This window comes from Aquila chrysaetos, chromosome 1 (genome assembly GCF_900496995.4).
Source record: "Aquila chrysaetos chrysaetos chromosome 1, bAquChr1.4, whole genome shotgun sequence".
NCBI lineage: Eukaryota > Metazoa > Chordata > Aves > Accipitriformes > Accipitridae > Aquila > Aquila chrysaetos.
The window spans coordinates 11,896,389-11,922,954 of NC_044004.1; the positions used below are offsets into that span (position 1 = coordinate 11,896,389).

The 26,566-nt window shown below is 42.0% G+C and overlaps 1 protein-coding gene across 13 annotated transcripts in view; it reads left to right on the plus strand.

Moving 5' to 3' along the window:
• Positions 1 to 10,199: 10,199 nt before the first annotated feature.
• The window catches only part of ABLIM2 (actin binding LIM protein family member 2), a 145,531-nt gene continuing 129,164 nt past the window's right edge, over positions 10,200 to 26,566 (plus strand). For 2 of the 13 annotated variants that reach the window (XM_030014279.1, XM_030014305.1), the window contains exon 1: positions 10,203 to 10,304. In XM_030014279.1, coding sequence (XP_029870139.1) covers positions 10,256 to 10,304 — 49 coding nt within the window. In that variant the 5' untranslated portion in view covers positions 10,203 to 10,255. Of the gene's footprint in view, positions 10,305 to 10,621; positions 10,758 to 26,566 lie in introns of those variants that run through there. The other 11 variants (XM_030014270.1, XM_030014343.1, XM_030014325.1 and 8 more) reach the window with 9 other exon arrangements.

Here is a 26,566-nt window from a genome sequence, read left to right on the forward strand (position 1 = left end):
TTTGTCTGACCATTTTTCACTACAGCAGCTTGTTTTAGGAAAAACAACACATTTTAATATTAAGCCCGAGTCATACCTTCCAGTACAACTATTATTCCATCACAGTTGGGGACCTACCTATGAAAGAACAGACCACTGCCATAGGGACTATCTTTAACACGCAAGCACACTGAAATGTAACTCGTTTGACTATTCACTGATAACTGATAGCAAACACCAGATTTAGGCAAGAAGCGCTCTTCCCACCCGCCTTACTAAATTCCTGCCTGATCTCTTTCATCTCAAGTCCACTAAGTGTTACAAAGCTTATTTCCCCTTGCTGAACAGTATCATTAAAAGATCCTCTTTGTTTCACGTTTTGCTGAAGTTAGCATTCTTCACTATTTACAGCTGGCATGACAAATTTGAAATCACACAAGATAGTGCTCTCTTGGCTACATTAGTCTCTAGTGGTTCCTATTTCATCCAGTGAAGGAGATACATTCACTTAAAAAGAAATGTAATGTAATACAATCTGTACTGCAAAGTTCACAAAGAAATATCAGTTGAGCCCCTAGACGTAAAATCTATCCAGCTTGAAGTGTGAACTCATAGTGGCAACCTTTTAATTAGCAAACTTACCCAAATCATTATATTAATTTTAGCAGGATTAGCAGCATGCATGGATATTAGTTGTGTTGTCATGTTCACACTATGGTTACACAAAACTTCCACAGAAACAGGTTTAGCCGTATGTTTCCTTTTGATTAGCATGTTATCTCTCCACAGTAACTGCATATAGACCTAGCTAAAGAGTTAAAGTGTTTTCTCATGGAGTTCTGTCATCTTTTCCTCTGCCTGGTTGGAACCCAGATAGCTTTACTTCCCCCAGGTATTGAAAAAAACACCACCCCAGCTCCATAGTCTGGTTCAGAAAGGAAAAACAGAAAACATGAAAAGAAAAATATACTGCCATCCATCTGTTCGGAAATGCTGTCGCCTTGTTGTCTGCAGGAAAACGCTGAGTCAAAACATCCAGCTGTTACACTGCTTAAACAGCTCCTAAGCTATTTACCCAGCTCACTAAATAATAGCTACGTTTACTTACAATTATCAAATGTTAATAATAGATGTTACCGAGCTTGTTATTCCCCAGCACAAGCAATAACATGGTACACACCTGACAGAGCTTCCTCCTAAGTTTAGCAGCTCCCAAGAGCCACTGTTACTCACTTGAGAACATTTTCGGCCATGGACCAGAAACCCCAACATGCTCCTACCAAGGAAACGATTTGGGCTCATACTTAAATCCCAGCAGGCAAGAAGGTTGTGGTAGGATTCCCTGTTCTGTCTCAGCCATGACATGGACCATAGGCCTCCAAGTATTAGAGAAAGAGAAACCTTCTAAAACAGTTTCATCAGCTCAGAATAAAAATTATAATTAGCACTTACCACTTAGAAAATTAATCATGTCCTTCCTTTACTTTCTGGATCACCAGGATTTATTTTCTGTGTGACAGGGATAACAACCTCCCCTAATTAGGCACAAACTTTTGAGCTGCACATAGCATGGAAAGCATTTACTTTGCCATGACCCAAAACCAAAAACATTCAGAGAGCTTGTATTCACAAACTCCAGTATAAGGAATGAGCTTTCTCTACTTTTTTTTTTAAATATTGAAAATGAAATTTATTTTCTTGTATCTTCTCTTATCTACTGGGATTAACCAACCACCTGGTAAACAAGGCTTCTAAAACATCTGACAAAGCCTTAAGAACTTAGGTAACACATGTTGATATGGAAGCAACAATACTGTTCTACAAAACTCCAAATATTAAAAGGGGGAAAAAAATTGTCTACATACAATTCAATTTATAAACTCCCATAGAACACCTACTTTAAAAAAAAAATATATTTTTTTTTTTTTACCCTCCTCAGTCTAAAAACCCACCTTTTATAGCATTGCAGGTGATTTAAATGAAAACAGGTACTTCCTTTTATAATCAGGTTAATTGATTTTTCATTAAAGGTTGAGTTTTTGCAGCTGCTTGAAGTTTGCAGGTAGAAATGAGTTTATTCTTAAGAAATTATTTGTAACCTTACAGATAGCCAGGAAATACTTAAGTAATGATATATTGATTTAAGATTCTTTGTTTTGTTGTTTGAATGAATTTGGTATCTCCTTTCCTTCTGAGAAACCTTTTGTTTTCCTTGTTAGACATTCAGAAAAGGGCACTAGTCAAGGCTTTTTCCTGAGTGAGACTTCTGTCACAGTTTTCCTGCTAGCTTTTAAAACAGAGAAAACTATATCAGTACATCTGAAACTGTTTATTATGAGGACTGGAGTAGAAAGCCATGGCTCCATGATTTTAAGAAAGAAGGGGGAGGAGCAGCAGCAGTTAATATTTAGCTCTGCTTCAATTCCTTCTCCCTTCTAAGGATTTGCATAAATGTATACTATCTGAGATACATTCTTATATTTCTATATACATATTCACACTCTTTTTTTTACTAGGGCGCTAAAGCACTTCTGGGATGGATAAAAAGACTTTCAACAGAACAGCACTTACAATCCGTATCTCTACACTGAAACACTCAATTTGCAGTACTGAAATTTTACCCATCTGCTTGGTGATTCTTCTTAGTGCTAGAAAATGCAGGGCGAGGGAACTTTATTTATGGGAGCTTGAATATACATGGAATACAGATATCTCCTGAGCTAGTTTTGGTACTGAGGAAGTAAATTTTTACTTACTTAGGCATCCAAAGTGGAGGAAAGGTACTTCAATATGGATTCAGTAGAAACGAAGGGTCACTTTTGCCTCTGCTGATGCTCTGTGGAAGAACATGCCTGAAGGACTACCTGGAGGACCCAAAATGATAGATAGCCACCAGGCTAGAAATGATCGTAGAACTGCAATTTATCATCCTATAATCTCTGTGCCGTTCATGAGGTGCAACACAGTTTAGTGTCAGCGCAACAGAACAAATGTTGGTGGCAGGCATGCCACCTGAGGGTTTTCCCTTTGATCAAGGTAGCCCCAAATACTATCTTCTTATAGTTTGGGATTAACATCTCCAGCCACCACAATGTCTACAGTATAGAAAATCCTATATTGATAATTTTTACTTTAACAAATAACTGTAAAAGTCTGCATCCTTGTAAAACTAGCAAAGTAATTGGGATTTTTCCAAATTACTGCTGCCCTCTAGTTGAGACCTGAAGAAGTGCTCACGTGTGCAAAATGGTGTCCATTTTTTGCAGCTTTATCTGCAGATCGAAATTACAACTTCTAGTAACATCTTTCCTCTTATATGTATCTTTTTAGACCACTTGGCCACAGACACCACAGCTAAATATACAAAAAGGTAGTAATAAACATAACAAGCACAACACTTTCTGCTTCTTAAGTATCCAGCCTTGGCATGCTTGGTGCAGTATTTCTTAGAACAAAGTCTTTAAAAGGTATAGTGCAATCAACAGTCTTGAGAAATATGAGGAAAGATTTTCTATTTAATAGAGAAGATCTGAGGCACAGTGGAGCTTTTGTGAATATGGATCTGAAAATTGTCAAAACTCTAGATGCTTCCAATTTAAATTCTGGCCTTTGAGCCATCTTGCAATGCCATTTACAGACTTTTGATTAAGTGAAATATACTTTCCCTTGCCATCACAGACAATAATGATGTTAAGGTGTGAATGTGTAGGAGCATGCTATAAAAAGATTCTCAATACATTTAAGAGTACGCAACTAAAAAGAAAAATTATAATAAGCATTAATACATTCTTGGCTCACTCCACTAAATGTCATATCCATTCATCATATTCAGTAGTATTTTTTCCACTTTCTCCCATGTTTGGAAGAAAAATATTATGTTTCCATTCCTCCTTATTTTCTAGTTGACATCTGTGCATATGTTACCCACAAACATCACCTAAAAACTTTAAGTTATCTTTTAAGTAGGCTTGGCCCAGGACATTAGATACAGACTGGGATCTTCACCTGGTATCATTAAGCCTGGGAAGCAATACTGATAGTACAAGGCAGCTTTGATGCAGCTGAGGACATACGCAGAAGTATTCGGTCACAGCCGCGTTTTTCTAGGGACTGATGTCTGCGAGCCCAGGTATGTTCCCTGGCAGGGTGTTCCAAAAGCTTCTGTAAACTGTCATGTATCTTACCAGGCAAAGCCTCACTTACAGATGGTGCTACGTGAGAATTTTATCACCCAGGAAGAGTCTAAATTCTGCTAGCATGATGCTGTATTTTTTTTTTTACATAAGAACAGTGTTAGAGATGCAATGTAGGATAAGCAACAGGAAATCGGCGTACATCAGCCTGTACTGCAAAACAGAGTTAAATTGACTCGGGGCCAAAGGATTGTACTATCTTCTACTTCAAGTGAGAAGCTGTAGCTTCACATAAAGAGTAGTTTTCCAAGGAGTCACATTTGCAAGAGATCACAATATGCTTAATAAGCATTAACCTCTCTGCAACAGGCACAAAAGGGACAGTATTATACTTCTCGCTTGTTTACTAGAGAAAGCACAACATTATTTACATGTTTCCAGTTAGGAGTACTGATATCACTGGTTACACAGGCTGCGTAACATTGGACTGAAATCCTTGCAAGCTTCATCTGCCATTCTCAAATTAAAATTAAATTTTTGCCAGTGTTTTTGCAAGTGTAGTGACTTTCATATTATTCATGTTTTGTCTTGGCTCTTCCCCAAACCAGCCTTTGCATTTGTATTTCTGCACATTTCATTGCTGTAACCTGGGTGCTTGTCATTCTTGTGTATAAATTATATATTGACGCTAATCATTACCTGCTAGACTTCCTGTCATATGCAGCAGCCTGTGATATTAAAATTTATTTGTTCTGACCAACTTTCCAAAAGCTGACTGCTGACATGAGAGAACAGTCCTTGATTGTCTCACTGTAACAAAGATTTCTTTCATGCTCGGCCATTGTTCCCTTTGATGTTATTTCATTCTTTCTGTTTTCAAACTTTGCCTGGGAGTTTTATTTGACCTACTGATCATAATGCATTTAGGTTTGTAATGGGTAATTGATGTCTAAGTTATAACTGCTGATGCAATATTTATATTCTGCCCACGGTGTGAGAGGAGCTTTGCATAAAAGTTGCTACAGACATCTTGATAGTGCGATGCAGACATCTCAATATAGTGCTACGTTATTATTTCATTACAGCTGCTTCACGCTAATTCATTATTTATAAACATGTGTACTTCTGGCTCAGTGAATAGTTGGCAATTTATTTCCATACCCAGAATCTCATTTTAAGATCCCAGCCTGTTATTCTTCTGAAACTTTAGACCTGACTTATATTTATTTACTATCAGTGTTGTATCAATACAACAAACACAGTGAGGTGGTAGAGAGGTAACTACTGTCACAGGCACAAACAAGTTACAAACACAAGCATGGCTTATTTTGGCAACCGTCCCAGAAGCAGTAATTCCCTGATATAGTAGCTTTAATGTCAAAAAAGTCATAACTTAGATTTGGGATTAGACATGAAATTAGACTAGTTCGGGTCTAGTTACAGGACTGTAACCCAGCCAAAGTAGCCGAGTCCTGAATTCCTGAGAAACATATGACTCAAAAAAAAAAAAAAAAAAAAGAAAAAAAAAAAGTGCAAATGTTTTTAACACAGCTGTTTAGGAAGGTTTCTTCACACAAAAGAGAATCAGTAAAAAGCAAAAGCGGGGTCATGACAGCATGTCATGCCAGGTTCTTAGTCTTCTGTGATACAAAATAATTGCTATTTTTGAAGTAATAGGAAGGTGACACATTTCTGGAAATTTATAGAACACATTTGAGGGTTAATTTGTCATTTAAAGCATAAGCACTTCAAAATAAATTACTATAAATTGTAAGATTACTTTTTATCTTCCAGAAGATATAATAGTTGTCAAAAGACAGCAGCTTGGAGTGAATATAAGCCTAATAATTAGGTTTCGGGTTAAAAAGTAAAGAAATACCGAAGTTTCTTAGGAGCTTAAGCTCAGTTTTCAGGGCTACCTAATAGAATTTAAAGGCATGAAATACAGAGATGCACAGTAGGATTTACAAAAGGGTATCTAATTTATGTGAGTTTTTTCTGATTTTTTTTTTCCATGAGATATCCATTCAGGAAATTTTTAGAAGAATTTTTAGAATAGTATAGCTGGCACAAACTGACTAATTGTTCTTTTAAGTTTTAGTCCAAGTTGCTATTTGACCTGAATATCTTGTGATACTATGTCAGCTTTGAACATGAAGCCAAGGGCCAACTTCATCAAGTTAAACAGCTACTTGAATTTTTGGTCTATATTCTGGATTAGCATGTAAATCACTTCTGGCAACTGGCTGGATGATGGTTTTTTCACAAGTATTTTTTTTTGCTGAAGAGACAAAGGTTCTGCTTCATTCCCTGTTCAGAAGTTCTAGTTCCTCTCCCTCTTGCTGGAGCCTCTGTCACTGAGATACTTTTAAAAATGTGACCCCTTCCATACTCAATTGGCAATGACCTAAAAAGCTTTGCAGACAAACAATCAAATAAAAGTAATAAATTTATTGTGCTGGAAACCCATGGCCTAGCCATTGTTGGAAAGTTCAGAAATATTAGAAACAATCCTTTTTGCTTGCTTCAGCTGAACTTTTTCAAGAAAAGCACTAAATAACAATATTGTATGACAACTTTGCTGTGCAACTGAATTTTAAAATACCAGTATTATTAATTGAATATTACTCCAGTTGGATTCCCTGAATTTTGAAGGTAATAAAAGGAAAAAAAAAAGAAAGGGAAATACTTTTTGATGTGGTTAACTTCACTTAAATACACAGGGGAAAAAAATAAACAACTTTCTGGCTGCTTGAGCTACACCAGCTTCTGCAAGAATGTGTTTTTTGTCAGTCCATAAATCTGCAGTATACTTAACATATAGAAGCACACAGTCAAGTGTAATGCTAATATCTCTTAATGAATATACACTATATTGATTGTTCTGTTTTCGTTTACATTTAAAGTGCTCACTCTTTTTTCCTTTACATGAAGCTATATTCCCTTACTTGTCGAGGAAAGGTACATGAACATATATTCCCTTACTTCATAAGGATGCATTTCTGATAACTGGGATGGTTAGGTATTCAATAGTTAGTGAAGATTTTTTTTTTTTCCAATACAGCTAACATAATAGAGCAAGATATGTGAAAGTACTTAAGAAACACATACAGTTTAAATACACAGGGACAGTAAAATGCAATATAAGTTTTCCATAACACTGTCTGAGTAACATTAGTGGAGAAATATTAGAAAACATTTGTGTACTAAAAAGTAAACTTTTTTGCCTCGCATAGGGTTTTCTAAGCTCTTCCAAAAACCAGTGATGCTCTTAAAAGAACTCAGGATGACATTGAGGATGTGGAGGAAGAAGCAGGATCATCAGGATTGCCAAGTGCCAATTCAGTTTCCGGTAATGACGGAAGGGGTGCAAAGTGCTGACAGTTTAGAGGCTGACTTTTCAGCCTTCTTTTCAGTGGCTGGAGAAGCTGATTGCTTTTAAAAATGAAAATCAAGAGAGGACTGCCTACTAGCCTGAGATTTGGATTGGTAACAAGAGACTGAATCCTACAGTGCCCCGATGAGTGTGTCTGCCCATTCTCAGGACGGATCATTGTTGTGACAGGTCTCAGCTGTTTCATCTGCGAGACTGGATGCTCGGTTTAAGTCGTTCAGTGTAAACCTTCTTGCCAACTCTTTCTGGATGGTTTCACTTTACCTGTGAAGCCAACAATTCCACCACACTTTTGCAATCAACCCTTTCAAAGGCAACTTCCTTAGCAATAGAGATGCTGTCTTTCTGGAGAGCAAGGATAGCATCAAATCCCGCAGAATTCAGAATAAACTCTGGCAGCAATTTTTGCCATAGACCACTCATACACTGAAATGTGACCTCTTCCCAAGTAATGCTAGTGTCATCTATGCCATCCATGATATTAAACGATCTCCAAAAGTGATTCAGGCAGGGCTTATCCTTACCTGTTGTCTCTTGGATAAGCTTGGAGAAGATCCATTTTAGACAGTAGGCCTTGAAAGTAGTGATTACTCCCCGGTTCATTGGTTGGAATAATGGGGTCTTACCAGTGGCAGAACATGACTTTTCTGTTGGGTCATGGGGTCTCCTAATTAAGCTTGTGGCAGATGGCATTCTCCTAAATGAGGAGAATTTTGAAGTCCATGACCTGTTTCTCACAGTGTTCCCTAAAGTCTGGCACCATGTAGGCACTCTGAGTGTTTGTGTAGTAACCTGGGCCTTTCAGTTGTTTCTACGACTGGTAGAGAGAACTTACAAAATCCTCTTGTGGCCCTGGGGTTCTCACTGCAATCAATAAGCAAAGGCTTTAGTGTGCAGCCTCCTTCTGCACTGCTGCCCAGCAGAAGGGTCAAACTATCTTTTCGCAGCCTTAAAGCCCAAGGCAGTTTCCTCTTCATTACATCCAATATGGATTGCACACCCACCGCCTTCAATAAAACAAGTTATGTCTAATTTAGCTTTTAAAGCAACACTTCTACATAGCCACAGGCGTACTAGCATCATTCAAAGATTGCCTTGAACTTATGATGGTTATTATACACAAAGATAGTTCATGATTAAAAATACAAATTGGACTGATGCTGGAGGCCAGATCTCATTGGCATGAATGCAGAACAGACAAGATGGATGCTGCTGCGTAGCCACAACTGAGATGCTCTACACATTTCTACTAGTGCGATACATGACATACATACACACATGGATATTCATGCATCATCTGCATCTCAGTGAAGTTCTGCAAGGCCAGCTGCAACTCAGCTGGCATGCTTCAGTACAGATGGGCAGCTCAGGAGAGCTTTCAATGGAAAATGGGTGGTAGAAAATTGCAGGATGGAAAACAGGTAATAAAACTGCTTAGCAAAACGTGGTGTTAAACAATCAATGATGCAACTCCAAAACAAATGACAGAAAGAGACAGATAGCAGCGTGCTACTGAAGTTACAAGTTGACAGTTTTAAGGAATGACTAAGTAGAGTAGGAGTGAAGAGTGGAATCTGATAGAGCTGTATAAATTCATTAGTGACACAGAGAAAGTGAATAGGGAATGATACGTTTGCTATCTCTTCCACTACAAGAACAAACGGGCATCAAATAAAGACAGCAAATAGCAGGTTCAAAACAAAAGCAGGTGTTTCTTTGCATCACATGTAGTTCAGCCGTGAAATCCCTTGCACAGGATGCTGTAGTTGCTTGAAGCGTGCATGGGTTCAAACAACAACCGGACAAGATAATGGAAGAAAATCCATGGAAGGTTCTTCAATACAAAGAACACACATCTGGCTCAGGAAGTCCCCTCAGCAGATATCCACTGCTGGTGACTGTCAGAAACGGGGAACTGGATTGGATTGTCTGATCCCGTATGGCTGCTCTGACTGTAGGTCCACATTCTTCCCCAAGGCAGTGATTATCTCCAGGGGCTCTCAATTCGTATTGGTCGAACGACATGGGAGCCAAACCGTGCTGCTCTACTTAACACAGAGCCGAGGATCACAATTCCCTATCAAATCACAACACGTAGGCACTGCTACAGAGCTCATCTCACTTCAGTTACAGGTGTAGGATGGGAAAGTTATGCAGGTTTTTATGGTTACAACTGTTAGCTAAATTTTAACTTTTAGATAACCACTGGTGGAAAAGAGCACAATAAGCAGGCTGATATAAATGCAAGTCTTGTCTTCACACCCCTATTTCTTCCTGCTGTTACTGTAACTCCAAGCTGCCCAGAACCCAGCCTGAAGTCAGCATCAGAGGAGCTGTGCAATACAGCACGCTTATGTAACTACAGCTGGCTCCTTCTGGGTTTGTTAAAACAGATGTTTTGGGTTTTCTTAAAACATTATTTCTTCCAGAACGATAGTAGGTTTTCAGACTGATGAAATACTGCATAAGCTGGCTTTAACAAAACACTGCGTGTCCTTGTACTTTCAAATATGAAGCATCAGTGAGAGTTCACCTGCTCCCGAAAGCACTGCCTTCCCCTCCTGAACAACTGGACTTGCTGCCAAACATCTGTGCGGCGCAGCGCTGCCAGGAGTCTAGGCTGAGCCGAGGAACAATGCAAACATCCTCATCGTCATTCCCTGGGCGTTTTGGGGACACGCTAAAGCACCTGTGCACCCATTTGCTTTGCTCGGGCATCACAGAAACCGAGCACCAGTAGGGCAGGAAAATGCAGACCTCACCCACAGAGCACAGCGGGGCTGCATGGAGAGCCAAGGGTGAGAACAAGGGCTCTGGCCGAAACGGCGGGGAAGTTTCTGCTAGTGGAGGGCGGTCGGGGCCGGGGGCTGCAGCAGGTCTGCCCGCAGAAGCGGCGGGGCCGGAGCCTCCCCCCCGGCCGCAGCAAGGCACGGAGGGGGATGTAGTCCGCGGGCGGCGGCGCGGGGCGGCGGGGAGCTGCCTACACTTCCCAAGGTGCCCGCCGCACCGCGCCGGGGCTGAGGGAACGCGGCACCTGCCGGGGACGGGGACTGGGGACGGGGACGGGGGGCGGAGCGCGGCGCCGCCTGCCCCGCTGCGGGCTGCGCGGCGGCGGCGGCGGCGGGCGGGGATGGTGCCGCCCGCGGGGGCGCGGTGACGGGCGGCGGGGAGCGGCGGCGGCGGCGGCGGGGAGCGGTGGCGGCGGCGGGCGCGGCCCCGGCCCCTCCTGCGCGCCATGAGCACCGGCACAGGTAGGCGAGCGCGGGGGGCTGCCGAGCCCCCGCCTTTGTATTTTGGAACGGGGGGGAGGGGGATTGTGGCTGCCCCGCGGGGGTCCGTCGCGTCGCGGTGCGGCCGCTCGCCGGGTTGCGGGCAGGGGGAGCCGGCTGAAAATTACTAACGTAAAAAAAAACCCAAAAAACTAAAAAAAAACCCACGCAGAAAACAACGCGTGTGTGTACCGCGGAGGGGAGCTGCCGCAGCCGCGGGCGCTGGCGGGCGGGAGGAGCTGCGGCTGCTGCCGGGGCGGCGGGACCCCGCGCGGGGGCTCCGGCGGTGCCGCCCCCGCCCCGGGCGTCGGCCGCAGCCCCGGCGGGGAGCCCCGCGGGACGGGCTTGGCCGGCCGCCGCGGGAGACGCCCCGGGTCTGTGTACCCCCGCCGCCGGTACCCCGCGGCACGGATCGGATCGGATCGGGGCGGGGCGGGGGTGGTGGTGGGGGGGGGTTTGTCTCGCCCCGGCTCCGCAGCCGAGGTGTGGGTGAGGGCGGCTGGCAGGCTGCTGCCCCCCCTCCCCGCCCGGCATCCCGGGGGGTGGGAGCACGCGGCTCCTCAGACGGCGATATTTAGGTTAAAAGCTCGGCCTGTTCTGCCGGCCGAGATACCGTGGGGATAGAGAAGGTGAGGATCACGGAGGTTTCACGGAGCCCTGGCTAGGATTGCCAGCCGGAGGGGTACGGTTGCCCAGGGCGATACGAAAGTAATTTATCCTGCGGTACATGCAGAATTTGAGAACTGACTTGGAATTGTGTTTTCCGGCGATTCAGCGTTCATCTGCGTTGTGTGGCAGCGGGGGGTGGTTACTTCAGAGCGCAGCTCATCACAAAATATTACAGTCTTTAAGGCAAATACAGGGTTGTGCGTAGGGGGAAGGGGGAGGCTTTGAGAGTTGATTGTGTATTTCATTTCTGAGGGTAACTGTAGTTGCTAAATATACCCTCTGCCACAACAACAGGGAGACGTTGAATAGCTACAATTACGTGGTGACTCTGTATGTCAACATGCTTAATCATACCACATCCTCACAGCGAGCCAAATGAGAGCCTAGTGCAAACAAAGAGGAAAACGAACTCCCTGTTAGAACAGTGTGTGACCTGAGGTCAGGCACCTGCCGGAGACTTCGGCTAAAAACCCGGTTTGGCATTTCCTCGTGTCTGTTGAAGGTGTAGACATTTCCATGTGTGCCGATCATCCGTGTTCCCGCGTGGTCTGTGGATGAAATATGCACTGCCAGCGTGCTGGTCCTCTCTGGGGAAGTGTCCAGGCCAAGGCAGGTGTCCAGGAGTGCAGGTGAGAGCAGAGGTTCAGGGTGAATTGAATCGTGCGCTAGAAATCCCGAGTCTGTTCTCTGTCTCTAAAGGGAATTGAGATGGTTAACGCAGATGGTGACATCTGCTCTGGAGATGATTAAACTCCAGCACAGAATCCTATCCTCGGTTACTCGTCTGTAATTTTGAACTGAAGAACATGAAATACTGTGAAACATTTAAATTCTGTAGTGGTAGAACTGGGGCTGGTAGAGGGAATATTAAAGTCCAAAGTTGTATCTCTGTAATGCTTAAAACACCAATTAAATAGATTGTAAAGTTATAAACCCAGTAGAAAAGTTAGTGCGTAACAGTCAAGTGCAGAGGAGACTTAACACAATTCTATCTCGGTAATTGCACCAAACATGGTGTAAATGAAATAGCAAAAATGAACGGTGCCAAGATGAAAATAACATCCTGGGAAAAAAAGAGAGTGGAAAAAACCCCTGAGAGTTCTTAGCTCTCATTTGAAAGTTTAACTGGCAGTTTTAGGAGTATTGGTTTTAAGTATAGGTTTAGCTTTGATGTTTCCAGATTTTGATTGTGCATGTCTACGTGGACTATGTAAACAACTTACAATCAATTTTCTTGGTAAATGTAAGAAGCCCACATCTACTCTGCAAAATCAATGGAAATTTTCCATTAACATAATGGGGCAAGTATTGTATAGCAAATTTAATGCCACAATTTGACTAAAATCAGTTTCCGAAAGATTTCCACCAAAATTACTATGCAAAGGCTATAATTCAAAGTTTGGTGTTTACTGTAACAGAAAGATGTTTCTGGTTCTGCAAAGAAAATAAGGGTGCAATGTGGTATTAAAATCAGCCCCACATAAGGTTCAAGGAATTGCTGCACTGTTTGGTAATTCAGGAGAAATCCCTGCTCCTCCTGTTACTCTTGAGATGGAGTAAACTGTGGATCTGTGCTTGTTACTCCAGAAACCTTCGCTCAGTCTGCGTCCCCTCTTGTGCTGATGCAACACATCATTAGCTATCTGTATCAAGAGGGTTTCAAGTAACCTGTGACCCTGCCTTGCCGTTTTAACCATAAGATTTGGTGTTAGATATGTTTTTATTTGGTAAACTTGATTTAGTTCATAATATGTACAGGTACAGGTAATATGATTTCAAGTGGCTCAATAATACATACTTGGAGCCATCATTCTCCATTAATGGACTGCAGACTCATGCTATAATTTTAAATCTAGAAAGCATATGATTGTGTGGCATAGTAAAACACACCTCAAATGCATTATTACATACGTTGTAATTAGATATTTCCACATGTGATTTTTCTCAGCTGCCTTCCATATTATTTACCATTGGTCTTGGCTGAAATGATTTCTAAGGAAGAGCCCATTCACTGCTTTTTATACCTAGGAGATTAACATGGCATGGCTGTGCTTTTAGGACTCTAAATGTACTTTTAAGAGTTTATAATATCATTATCAGTCTAATATCTCAGTTCTTTGCCATCTTGAAATCATAGCAAGAAGAACACAGTAGGTTAAAAATTTGAGATTGCGAAAATTAGGTTCCCATCAATTCCCAGAAATAGGGTAACATGGTGTCTATTATTTAAGTGCAAAAAAAGGAATCACAGAGCTAATTACATACTAGGTGAATTATCTTAGATTAGATTAAATTAAATGTCATGACACAAATTCACACAGCTATTTAATCTTTAAACTATTATATTGGAGGGAGAATTAGATTGCGTGGATCAGAGAACAGCTAATGGAGTGTCACTGCCCAAATGGAGCAGGAACATGGTGATTCTGGTTGCAAAAGAGGTTACGCAGGTTGGTCATGCAGGGTCCGGCTCTGCTTGGGACATGCTTAATTCCTTTTCAAAGTTCACATGCAAATAGGCCGATAGGAATCCTCTCTAGAGACAATAGTATGACTGTTTCAGACTGTGGTATATTTTATAGATAGATACAGTGCTTTACTCTCAGCCCTTCATTTTGAACCCTAGTAGAAGAGAGCATTGAGTTACTAGATTGGAGCAGCAAGAGGTCAACTTGCTTTGGAGTTCTCCAACTAATGAATGTGTGCAGATTATAACACGCAATCCTCCAAGTTTTGTAATTAAACAGAACTACTTCATTTCATCGCCATTGTAGCCATGTTTCTCTGAAAAAATAAGCAATGACACTTATTTCCTGACGGTATTTTCTTCCTCTGAAGCTGAGTTGCATAGAGTATATATGATTTCTTAGATTATAAAACATAGGAAGCCATATCTTAGGATTCTTTAAGGATTTCGGTTGAAGATTCTTCTTTACAGCTCTTTATAAAAGGATTTCAGCTCAGTGTATGGCATCTGTTAAATGGCATCATGTTCTTGGATTGTAAGAACGTACAGCACAGCTATGAGAGGATGAAGTGGGTCCGAAGAGGTTATCGGGTGATGGTACATCAGCTGGTAACTCCTGGCTGCCATGGGCCTTCACGTGCTGCCCCAGAGCTGCAGCAGATCTCTGGAAAGGTGGCTAGTTATGCTTTAAAAATCCCAGACATTTGGCTTTGTGAGCAAGATCTATTTCTTGCCAATTTGCCTGTTTGCAGTGCAGCATCTGTACAGTAATGAGCATTCTCCATGGCTGGTATCTGTACCCATCTTACTGCCATTTCAGTGTGACGTTAAAGACAGTATACTTTCAGTTTTGCTTCTCAGGACATTAATAGCTTATGTACTTAATGCCCAATAGTCAACTTTGTCATAAAAACATAGAGGGCTAAGAAATGTGAAGAAAATTGAAAAATTAATTAAAGCATGGCTGCTGAGGGAACATTTTCCCTCTCTTACCTTCTTCTATGCAGTGGACTGGCTAACATTCAAGGAGAAGTGAGGAAACCCTGATTTTAGTTCTGCCTAATTTGGCAAATCATTCCCCCTCTACACTACAGAAATTCAGGCTTTTAGCAGTGGAAACGCATCTCTCCTGACTATTGTTAACTTCAAGCTCACCGCTGCATTTTCTGGTCCTGCTAGAGGATTACTGGGGCCATTAACTCACCTTCGGACCTTGGGTTCTCAAACCAAGCACCCAGCACTCACAATATGAATTAAAACATATTTGTGTGGAAGTGGGCTGTGCTGCTTGGGGCTTTTTGAAGCAGAGCTCGGTGAGCGCCCGGATGAGGGGGGGCACTGCCGGCGGAGCTGTGTCTCTGCACAAGCCCGGCGTCAAATGCAGGGCAGCCGATGGGCCTTTGGGATTATTGGACAATTTGCTGGCTCGCTGTCTGCATCCTTAAATATAACCTTAAGGCAAATATTTCTGAATTTAGATTATTCCCTGTGTCAAGATCCATTAGCAGTGTGTCAAGGTCCTTAACTGTTACCGTCTGAAATGTTGGAATGTTTTTTTCACAGCTTATTAGTTGATGTTCGTGCTCTGAAATCTAGATGGAGTATTGTTTTGCACAAAGCACGGTTATTTATTTTTCCATTTCAGAAGAGGAATGTGAGAGGAATATAAACTCCATTCAGTGAATATTTCTGTCTGCCTTAGGAGCCCTTTTTCGCCCTTTCTCTGTAAAAGCAAATCATTCTTCTACTGGCATTAGTCAAACTGATCAATAACTCTATTTTGGAGATTCTCCTGATCCTACAGGACAAGCTGTTTGACCTGTAGTTGAGGGAAAGCAAAGTCTAAATGCACTTGGCCATGAAAAATAAACATTCCTCAATTGTAAGATATCACTAGTGATATTTTAAAAAGACTTTAATGTTCTTGTAATATGGATTTTTTTTGCTATTTAGAAACTGTTATTTTTAGATTTGAGTAATATTGTCATTGTACAACAGTAGCAGACCACAGTTGCTCCTCAGGGTGGATATGAGGAACAAGTGTGGTATCTCGGTTGTTGCTCTGTAGTAGCTGCTTACAAATACAGCATCCAGTTCCTTGGAAGTTTTCAAGTACCTCTTCTGTCATTTCATTTTTAGGGTGGGGCACACTCTGATACTTCAGAAGAGGATGCAATGTGATTGTCCCACGTTCTTCCTCTTCCTTCTTGCCAAGCTCATCTGAGCTTCAGGGGGGGGAAAAATTAAATTCCTCACCCGTACTGGTTTATGGAGTGAAATAACTGGATGTAGTATAAATGTGGAGCACTGAGCATACAGTAGTTGTGTTCCTTCAAGTCTGTTTCAGAGGATGACAAAGTAAAATCGAATCCCTGTGACATTGTTCGTATGTTGAAATCCTTGGTGAAGTAGGAGTTAAAAGTTTGATACATATCATACAAAGAAGCCACAGAACCTGTCATGCAAGAGCTTTTGTCACTTTAGAAAATAGGTCATATACCTCCTTCCCCTCACAGGTATGTGAGTTGAGGATTCATGGACTGCAGGGAATTTCAGAAATAATACATAAGGCAGTTTACTACTTGATGTGTAAATATATACTGGGATCTTCTCTGCTGAGCAATGCTAAGTGGGACTAAATGAATAGGCAGCCTTATATGCAGTGATTAGTTTGGAGAGTTCTTGATCACAGACCACTTCAGTTTTGCTTGACTTATTTTTACCGCTGTGAAGAGAGTTTATTGAGGTACATTTATAAATCTCAGATTGCTGCAAATATTGCTGTTTAAAAGGATGCGAATGCTCTAGAAGTCATGAAAAATATTTTTACAGTTTCATCTTTATTTTCATCTCAGTTAGTTTCATTTGCTTTGCTCTGTTTACAAATTCTCTACCTCTCTTTTCCTGTTGATGTTCTCAGTATTGCAAACTTAGCTGGGATCTGCCAGTCAAACAGGTATTTCTGCTCTTTACCTCGTAACAGACTGGTGAGGATTTTTGATAGAGTTCAGCCGACAAGTTTGGATTTACAGAGTCTCGTAGGGTTTGCCTTGCTCCGGTGTTTCTTTTGGCTTTGCAATACCAGCAGCATTAAAACAATCGGTTACAATTGTAGATGCAACACAGATCCAGAGGATCTGATCTTTAAGGTTGCATATATAATTGTCTAGGGCACAGAGACCAAAGGAAGCCATAGAAACGGGCCGTGTTGCCGCTCTTACCCTCGATGACAGGAAGACGGGAATGGAAAAGAGGTCGCAGCCAGATCCCATAACGGGGATACAAGGCAATCGGGAACAGCTGGGACTGCGTATGTCTGCACCGTGAGTTGCAGTGAGTGTCTGGCAGTGACTCCAACGCCTCACCCCTGTGACTCGCACATATGCTCTCCGTTCTGCTATCTGTGAACCTGGCTGTAAGTCAGGCTCAAAGAGTGCCAACTGCAGGGTTTCTGCTTGCGGCCTGAGCCTCGGTTCAGCTGCCCCTGCCCTGCTCACACTAAATAAAACCTGCGCTCTGCTGCTGGCTTTGGAGCAGCGACAGAAGTGTGCCTTAGCACAGGCGGTAGGTAGATACTGGTGATAAGAGAGCAGCGTTGGTTTGCGTGCAATCTTGAACCGCTCCGTGGCTAATAGCGTAGACAAAGGTAGAGCGTTCCCACCCGCTTGGTCAGCAGAGCCCAGCCCCACGTGCGACCGGGGTTCCTGCAGCGAGTGTGATGCGGGGAGCTGCTCTGTGCATCCCGTGAGCGTGTGGCGTGCAAGGAGAGGTGGAGAGGTCTGCTTTTGTTCCACCTGGAGAAGAGAAGGCCAAGGGGGATTGAATTGCGGTCTTCAGTGCCCTAATGGGTGCGTAGAGGGAAGATGGAGCCAAGCGCCTCTCACAGGTGCATGGAAAAAGGGCAAGAGGCAACAGTCAGGAGGTGTAGCGAGGGAAATTGCCGCTGGTTGTAAGGAAAAGAAAGATCACAATGAGAGCGCCTGATCCCTGGAGTAGGGTGCCCAGAGACGCTGTGAAGTCTCCAGCCTCAGAGAGTTTCAAAGTTTGATTGGCAAATGCCTGAGCAACCTGACCTAACTTTGACGGTTGCCCTGCTGTGAGCTGGACCTCTGGGCATGCGGTCCAAAATTTTCTGTGGGTGTCTGAAGCCATCCTTAAGCGTGACTGCAGAGCTCCCATTGAGCTGCTACAGAGATCTACAGGCGGATTAATCTCAAATGTTTTGCATGGCCATTTACCAACCAGTCTTCCTGGCCGTGTGTTGATGGCTCATTCCTGCCTTGGAAAATTGGAGAAAAACTAGTGTCAGCTTCATGTATGAACATTTGTGAGCTCTCCTGCACCAGGCCCTGTGGAGAAACAGGGTTTATGTACCACAAATCTGTTGAACAGTTGCCTAAATATGCAGACCTCTCCCATGGGTTATGTATGTGCAGCTGCAGAGCCCCTCTTCAACTGGATGGAGAGTTTGGTGTGAACATCTGGCTGCTTCATCATTGCTGGGACTTTGAGAAGTGCTACGCATCCATCACCCATGGGTGAAATCGCTGCGAACTGCAGAGTGTTTTGTCACTCTGAAACCAGGGCATTTATTTATGTGCCTTAGTACAGAATTAGACGTGAACATTTTAACATCCTTATTCTAATAGCCACAGCTTTTCATGGTACAAAACTAAGATAACAAGCATCTCAGAGACTGTCTTAATGGGTTGTTGGCTGTGAGAACAACCAGAGCTTTACTAGCATCTTCTTTAAGGCTTCTGTCCTAATGAACCGTAAGACCTTTAGTAGTAAGCATTTGTGCTTCAGTTTGCTGTATGCCACGTTTATTGTCATTATTTAAGATCATCACTGTCTGTACCAGCTCAGATTAAATGTCTGTTTGGCCCAGTAGCCTGTGTCCGGCTGTGCCCCTCGTCCTGACCTGGGAAGTAATGGTAACAGTGGCTAATTGTGTCTGTCTTGGTCTTGAATGTTTTTCAAGACGATACTAAGTGATGTATCATCTCAAATGCTGAATTTTAGCTCATTTTTGGTAGCGTGGCCTAAATTTCATTGTCTGCAGAAAGCCAGCCTAACAACAAACTTCTATTAATATATTAATAGAGCTTAATATCTTAATAGAGCTATCCGGTTACATTGCTGTAGCTTTGATTGTGTCTATTTTATTAATTGGATTTGACCTAAGACTGAAACCTAGGTTGTGCTGAGGACCCTTAACTCCCGTTATTTCTAAACTTTGGGGTTAAATAATGTTTCTGGACTGAAGTGATATGCTACATTTTCAGGAGAACTACTGAAGCGATAGACACCCATTTCACATTTCTTTCCATAGACCTATAATTTTAACTTGTGATATGCCTAAGGTTTGTCCAAGGTCAAGGCTGATTTTCCATGGGAACAACACAGTCTGTGTCCTGCAAAGAATATGAGACTGACGTTAGGGTGATTCTGCCAGCTGTGAAGAAATGCTCGGCTGGGTTTTCTGCATCTTGTCTCTGAAGCACATAAGGTCTACATAGATCTAGAAGTGTGCCATAGTCATGCCTATTTTAGAAGGCAGCAAACAGCACAAGCTGCAAATTTAAGTTGGCAGAAGAAGCCTGGCTGTTAATCTAAAGCTGTCAGAAACTGCCATAACGTTGGTTGGATACTTGCTTGATTTACCCATCCTGTTATGAATTAGAAAAAGCAGCTTCTTAGAGCCTTTCTAAATGCAAAGATACTTAATATTTTTGGAAATATATAGAAATGCTATACATTGCAGGCAGTCCCAGCTTCAATCCTGGTAATTTTGTTCTCATACAAGTGTTTCCTAAGGTCAGTAATGAGGTATTTAATAGAGTGATGGATGCTTTCAGTATAGCTGTTTGCACTGTGGACATCAAAAAGCTCACCGATTTCAGTTCTGAAATTCATCTTTAATTCTAGTGATTTGCTTAAACTATTTTTATGACGTTGTCTAAGTTATAGGTCAAATTCAGTTGCTAAACTGTCTAATCTTCTACTAGTACTCTGTATAACTGGTTGTTTTCTCTCACGTATCCCAATACTGAGTTTTTGGCAAAAGCAGAGCTGTCTTCCCTCAAGACGATAAAGGGTAATGAACCCATTGCTTCTCCTGATTGTCCACTTCTGTACTAATCACTCTGCTTGCTTAGAAAATGCTGTACTGGTTTATAATTTTTTAAGTAAAAAAAAAAATTTCTATTTTCTCTAATTAAACCTCTTCTCCCTAAGTGAACCTGTGAATGTATTTTAAGGGATTACGCATCCAGTTTTGCTTACAGAGACCTTAGCAGCGGGTACATAGCAAACCTTGACGTGTTAAAGCAAGCTTCCTACTCTTAGCCTGCCCTGTGGCTCCGTACTGTGGATCTGGGAGGCACGCGATAATGCTTGTGCTGGAAGGCAAAGGACTGAAGTTTAACAGGTAGCCACTATGAATTTTCTAGGAAAATTATGGTAATTATGCTATGGAAAAAAAATTATGATATGGAGAGTATTTCCACTGCATTGATATTGTGGTACTATGAAGAACTAACAGTTACCAAAGCACCTATATTCGTCACAGGCTATTTGGCGTTTCAACTTGACAGCTCTGTATAGCACTTGAGCAGTAGGGAGGGAGGACTTTGGATGGACAGTAAGAGCTACACATTCAGGAGAGCTGTTGTACTGACCCGTAAACAAGTCACCCTATGTGTTTCACCCTCTTTTGTCTCTAGGCTGCAATCTCTTCTGCTGCTTCTGAGACGACCATTGCATCTTGCTGTCAGTGTTAAAGTCTCTTTTTATCAATTTATTTAGACTTTTTTTGTACTTTGTGTACTATATAAATGGCCGTACTGTTTTTAGTCCCAAGCGGAAAGACAACCTCTCTTTAGGAAAATTCTGCCATATTTGCAGGAACTCCTTCCTTTTTTGGTAGGATGTATCACTCTTTAAATTTGTGTTCTCTGATTTCTTTTTGGTAGAATTTCGTTATGGTACTGTTGGTGCTGCATATTTTTATAAATATATTTAGCTTTTTAATAGTATTTTTGGTCAATTGACTGCAAAGCTCTTACAGGAGAAGGGAATTTGCTTGTACACACTGGAGAACTGAGAAGAGATTTGTGACTTATGTTTGGTAGGATTAGTCAAGAGGAAAAGAATCTGAAATACCGAAGTCTGAATTAAATGTTGCATCCGTTAGGTCGCTCTGACTTCACATTATCAAGCTTAATACATTTTGGGTTATTTTTGGCATTGGCATGAGTGGCTGACATTTGTCTACAGAAGTAAGAAGGAATATGAAAGCTTAATTTGTTTGCCATCTTCTCCTGAGTTTTGAAAAATAATATCTGGTCCGCAGCGTGTCCAACGGCTCAAGGAAGGAAGGAGGGAGGGAAGAGTTGGGCTTGTAAAAACCAACTGCAACAAAGCCAGCTTCCTGCTGTTAGCTCCATGCCCCAGGCAGCCTAAATATTCCCCCCCTTACTTTTTGTTTCTCTCTGGATCATATCCATGAGGAGATTTCATTCCAAAAAGAGATCAAGATTGCAACTGATGTCACCCATCAGATAAGACTGCACATGTAAAGTACTTTAAAAAAAAAAAAAAAAATCCCACAAGAACCTATCCCTGGAAAGTGTTTTTTTTTAATTTATTTTTACATGGTAGGAAAAGGCTGCACGCACTGGCACCCGAGCTGCAAGCGTGCAGCCCCACCAAGGAATCTGTGCAGCCCACAGTGACGCCTGTCCCAGCAGACCCCTGCCAGCAGCTGCCACTGTCACTTGCCAGTTGCTTAAAGCTCTTTAAAGGTGACGTAACGTGGCAAAGAGATAACATGCAGCTCTTTCCTCTAGAGGCAGGCTTAAGTTAATATTTCCCCAAAGGCCAATCTTATAGATACAGGCAGAAAAGTGGAAAAGCCCCTGCTTTTCTCTCTCCTTGCCCATCTCCCTTTCCCAGCCGGGTAGAGAAGCTGGGGATGGAGGCAACGTTCCAATTTTTCAATTTCTGCAGCTTTCATCAGTCACAATACATGAATACAATAGGTAATTTGGAAAATATTTATGATCCATTCCAGATCAGATCGATAATGCGTGTCAACTTTTGTGTCCCCTGGTGACCTGAAAGCTCAGTTACTGGTGTGAAGATTATTTCAGTCCTGAGGCCTTGTACTGAGTCAGGCTTGTTTTCTGGGTACCTTTGTCTCGATAAAGTGGACCTACTCCAAGCCACGCATAGCACTTCTGTTCAAAAGACATCAAAAACCCCAAGTTCATCTTAAGAAGAATCCGACCGAAGTGCACCACACTGGTTGTTCCCCAATGCTCTCTGTGTGGCAGCATCAAGTTCCTATCTTCTTGTGTTCGTCATCAGGTTTTGATCATCTCATCGCTCCAGAAGAGCGTTACCACTGGTTTAATTTAAGACTGGGGGAAAGAGCATCTGCATAACGAGAACCGTTCAAATGAGACGTGGAGGAGACAGGTCACACCAGGGGGTGTCCACTGGGGACCAGTGCAGCACCAGCACAGGCTGGTTATGAAAAACTGCATTGCTGAACAAACTCATTTCAGCTTTTGTGGTGTTTGAAGCCTTTTTTCCGACGTTTGGCCTTGGTTCCAGAGGTGGCTCACAGCGGGCTGTGCCTACACCTGTGGTGCACATGGGTCGTTTCGGTCTTGTTGGTGAGGAGTGGGCGTTTGACCACCATCGAGTTGAGTGGGCCTGGTGTAAAGCAAAATGCAGACAGGTATTTCTTTGCAGGAAATCCTCAATATTGTGCAATAATGGGCTTTAACTGGGCTTCAAACCACAGAAACGTATGTTTCAGAAGGTATATTTTGAAAAGTGTGCTCCAAAACTTGTTCAAATTTATAGTTTATTTTAAGAAATTCATGAGGGTTATTTTCAGAGCTGTCGACATGAAGCCACCGATGAAACGGCAGCCAGCCCTGAAGTCTGCGGCCCCCGTAGGGAATGCCTGTCAAAATGCGCCGTGGCAGAGCATCAGGGTAAGGCGCTGGCAAGTTAATTTTGTCTTATGTGTGCCCAGAGAGTCTCAAGAAACCAGAAGTGCTAATGCTAGGGATGCTGACTTATCAAAGGAGTGCAGCTACATACAAGAGGATTAATTTTACTAATACAGGCTTATAGTTTGGCAAGCTAATAAGGCTCGGTAACATCTGATGCAAATCCACAGAAGAGTTAAATTTAGTAGGTATTATGTTGTGCCTTTAGTTTGAAATGGACATTATTCATGTTTACAGCTTGGAATTCCTCATTTGTAGTGCTCATCATAATGTTTTAGAAGTTATTCTAAAATTGATTCCTTAAATGTTTTTGAGATGACTAATTTTCAAATTCAATACTACATACGCTCTTTGTCATGTATAGTCCCATTGAAGCATAAGGAACTATGTACTAATATAAGAAATAAAACTTCATGCTGCAGCTATTAAAGGCTGCCCCTTACCTAAGAAGAATCTTTTTTTGAAAAAGTTCGATTCAAATAAGAATATTTTAGATTTCAGAGATTTTTATTGATAATATTACTCAGAGACCAATTCCAGATATAGCTTTAGTCAGCTTTCTCGTGCAGACATAGATACTAAAATGTTATTCCTTAAAGTTGAGCCCCCAGAGCCCCCTCATCTATGAGCTATTGTGCTGCAAATTATTAACGGAATATATTATTCTGGAAGTTCGCATCTGTTTTATGTCATTTAATGCAAATGAACTGTAGATAAAATATGCTAGGACATTAAATGTTTATTTGAGATAATAGTTCTGTTTATTCAGCTTGAGGAAACTAAAGGTGAAGTTAAGAGTACACTTAAAAAATGTAGGTAGGAAGCAAGAAAACAGGTTTTAATTAAGATCTAAAATAAAATCAATAAGCAAATAGGCCTAGAATAAAATTGTAAAAGATTGCTGTAGGTTGCTGCAGTGGTACATTAACATACTAAACTATTTGGAGTGTGACACATTTTCCACATTAGAATTAAACAAATAGCTGCTTAATGCGTTAGGTCATTTCAGTGACATCTGCTCTGTCAGTTGCCTATGGGCTGGAAAACTAAGCATTATGGCAAAAGATACGCGGATGGATCCAGCAGCTCAGGATTTGCTCCAAGTGGTGGATGGCTGGGGGCCAGTTTTGGGTCCCTGGATACCAGTCACATTGGGGAGATGCTTTTGGCCCCTGCCTTGGTTTGGTAGGAGATGATGAGCTGCGGGCATCGTCGCCGCCATCCTATTTCCCCCACCACAGCAGTAAAATTGGTGAGTGGAATGAATGGGCTGTTTCTGGTGTTTCCAAGAGGAATATCACTTGCTGTGGGAGTATTTTTTTCTTTTTTTCCTCTAATATTTTTCCCTGTCACTGGGGCTACACCGGTGAGTGGGACTGCCCTGCTTGCTTCGGCCGCTCCTCCCAACACGCTGGGAAGGCAACTTCACGACAAAACTCGTGTGATTGGTTTTCTTGCTCCAAAGCAAGATATTGTAGTATATCTCTAGGACTTTCAATCTTATAATTTTTTTTAATTACTGTAGTATCATTAGTTTACTAGATAGTATACAAGCAGAAGCAAAAACCTTATGCATATCCCTGAGATCTATCAATTAGGCCATGTACACACACAAGACAATTAAGGGAGAAATCACAAACAGTAGCATCTGTATTTATAAACCACAATACAATTTGGAGCCTCTATTTTACCATTTGGATTTTGTTTATGTTGTTCACACAGGAAAGGGATGAGGAGACTTTCAAAAATGTTAAAAACCTTTAACCTTTTTTTGCAACTATGACAGCTAGAACCAAATTAAAATAATAAAAAAATAAAGAACAGATTGCTGCATAATCACTTATCTCCCAGTGATGGTACTTAATTTAAAACGTCAAGTATTTAAAGGCTGTGATAAAATGGTGAGACTTCACAGTACTTCTTATATTGCAGTCAAAACTCCCAGAACTCCCATGTCGAAGAGTCAGCTAAAATTCAAAATGCAGCCATATTAGCAGTGTTAATCACATTGCCTGTTCTTTAAATTGCAAGGAACCTGTGCAGGGTGTAGAGGCTGGAAACTGGATACCTGTGCAGTAATGCCTGTGACCTATAGGTTATGTGGTTAGGTGGGATTGGTATTTACAGTCACAACAAAATCCCAGCTTTGCAAATTGCCACTTCAAATGTGTGACTTTGTAAATCAGGTTGGTTTCTTTGTATGTTTGGTGTATGCATAGATTTAAAAAGACGGCTTGGCTTCTTTGCTTCACTGTGACTTTTTGGTGGTGGGATCACCAAGGTCGTTGTATGTCTAATATTTGGTTTGTAGGATTATAATGAAATTCCTCCTGAATTCTCAGGGTCAGTCCTCGGGCCAGGCTACTGCAAATCTGAAGGCAGGCAGTGTAAATGGAAATAGACATATTTGTTGTGATTGATAGCACTATGGGACAAGAAATTTATTCTGACATTATATCTGGAAAAAAAAAAAAAAAGTCATTCATTTAGCCATTTATAGATGAGTGTGCCTAAAATTAGCTTCTATTCTGTTAGAATCGAATGGTCTAAAGCTACATGTTCAGATCAGAAATGTTGACCCCCCAGGACATCCCAAGTTCCCTGTGGCAGATCCGGAGAGAAATGTTTTGCTTGATTACTTATGGTATGTAGTATGATACTATGATGGAAGGTGGCCTTGTAAAAAAACCTGGTTGGGCAAAGATGCTGCAAGTTAAAGGTGTTCAGCAGCACTGAACGCCAGTTCACTTTTCGATAGATGCTAAATATGAGTTTGGAAGGCTAATTTTAATCACCCTGCTTTAAAGCGTGTGTCCTCACTCGCTTGTGATGATGTTTGTGTGAGAGAGGGATTTTAGACAGAAGGTCTGTTTTGCCATCATGCCAGGGTCCTGCCACTGGGATGAAGTGGAGCAGGTCCATGGACAGGCTGGCTGCCTGGATGGTCAGAGGCTGGATGTACGAGAAGGGGCTGCAGAAGCCAGGCTTCTTCAGGAAGCTGAGGGAGAAAATCACTGTCATCTTGTCCCTCCTGGGGGCTGTAGAGAAGATGGACCCAGACTCTTCTCAGAGGTGCAAGAGTCTCAGAGGTGCAAGAGTCAACAAGGTGCAAGAGTCTCAAAGGACAAGAGTCCACACCGTGACAGCTTGCGACATGGCAAGTTCTGATTAGATAGAAGGGGAAACAAAACTCCCAAGAAGGTGGTAAAGCCCCGGAGCAGGTTGTCCAGGGAAGTGGTGGCCTTTCATCCTTGGGGTTTTTCAGGTCGGGATGGGACAAGGCCCTGAGCAACCTGATCTGGTGGCATCTGTGCTGAGCAGGAGGCTGGACTGGATGACCTCCAGAGGTGCCTTCCAACCTAAATTATTCTGTGGTTCTAAATATAGCGTGTGGGAGTGCTAAATTTGACTTTGGCATGATTAAAATTACATTTGAAGCTAGAGCAGGACAGACAAGCAATGCTTCTGGGACTCTCATGCAGCACTTCCAAAAAATACAGACACACCTACATTTTCAATGGAAACTCGGTTATTCTGTAGCATTATGATATACCACAGTTACAAGACTGTTTCAAAATCATAGCTATGTTTCAGGGTGTGCGATGCTTAGATGTACTTTGTAAGGG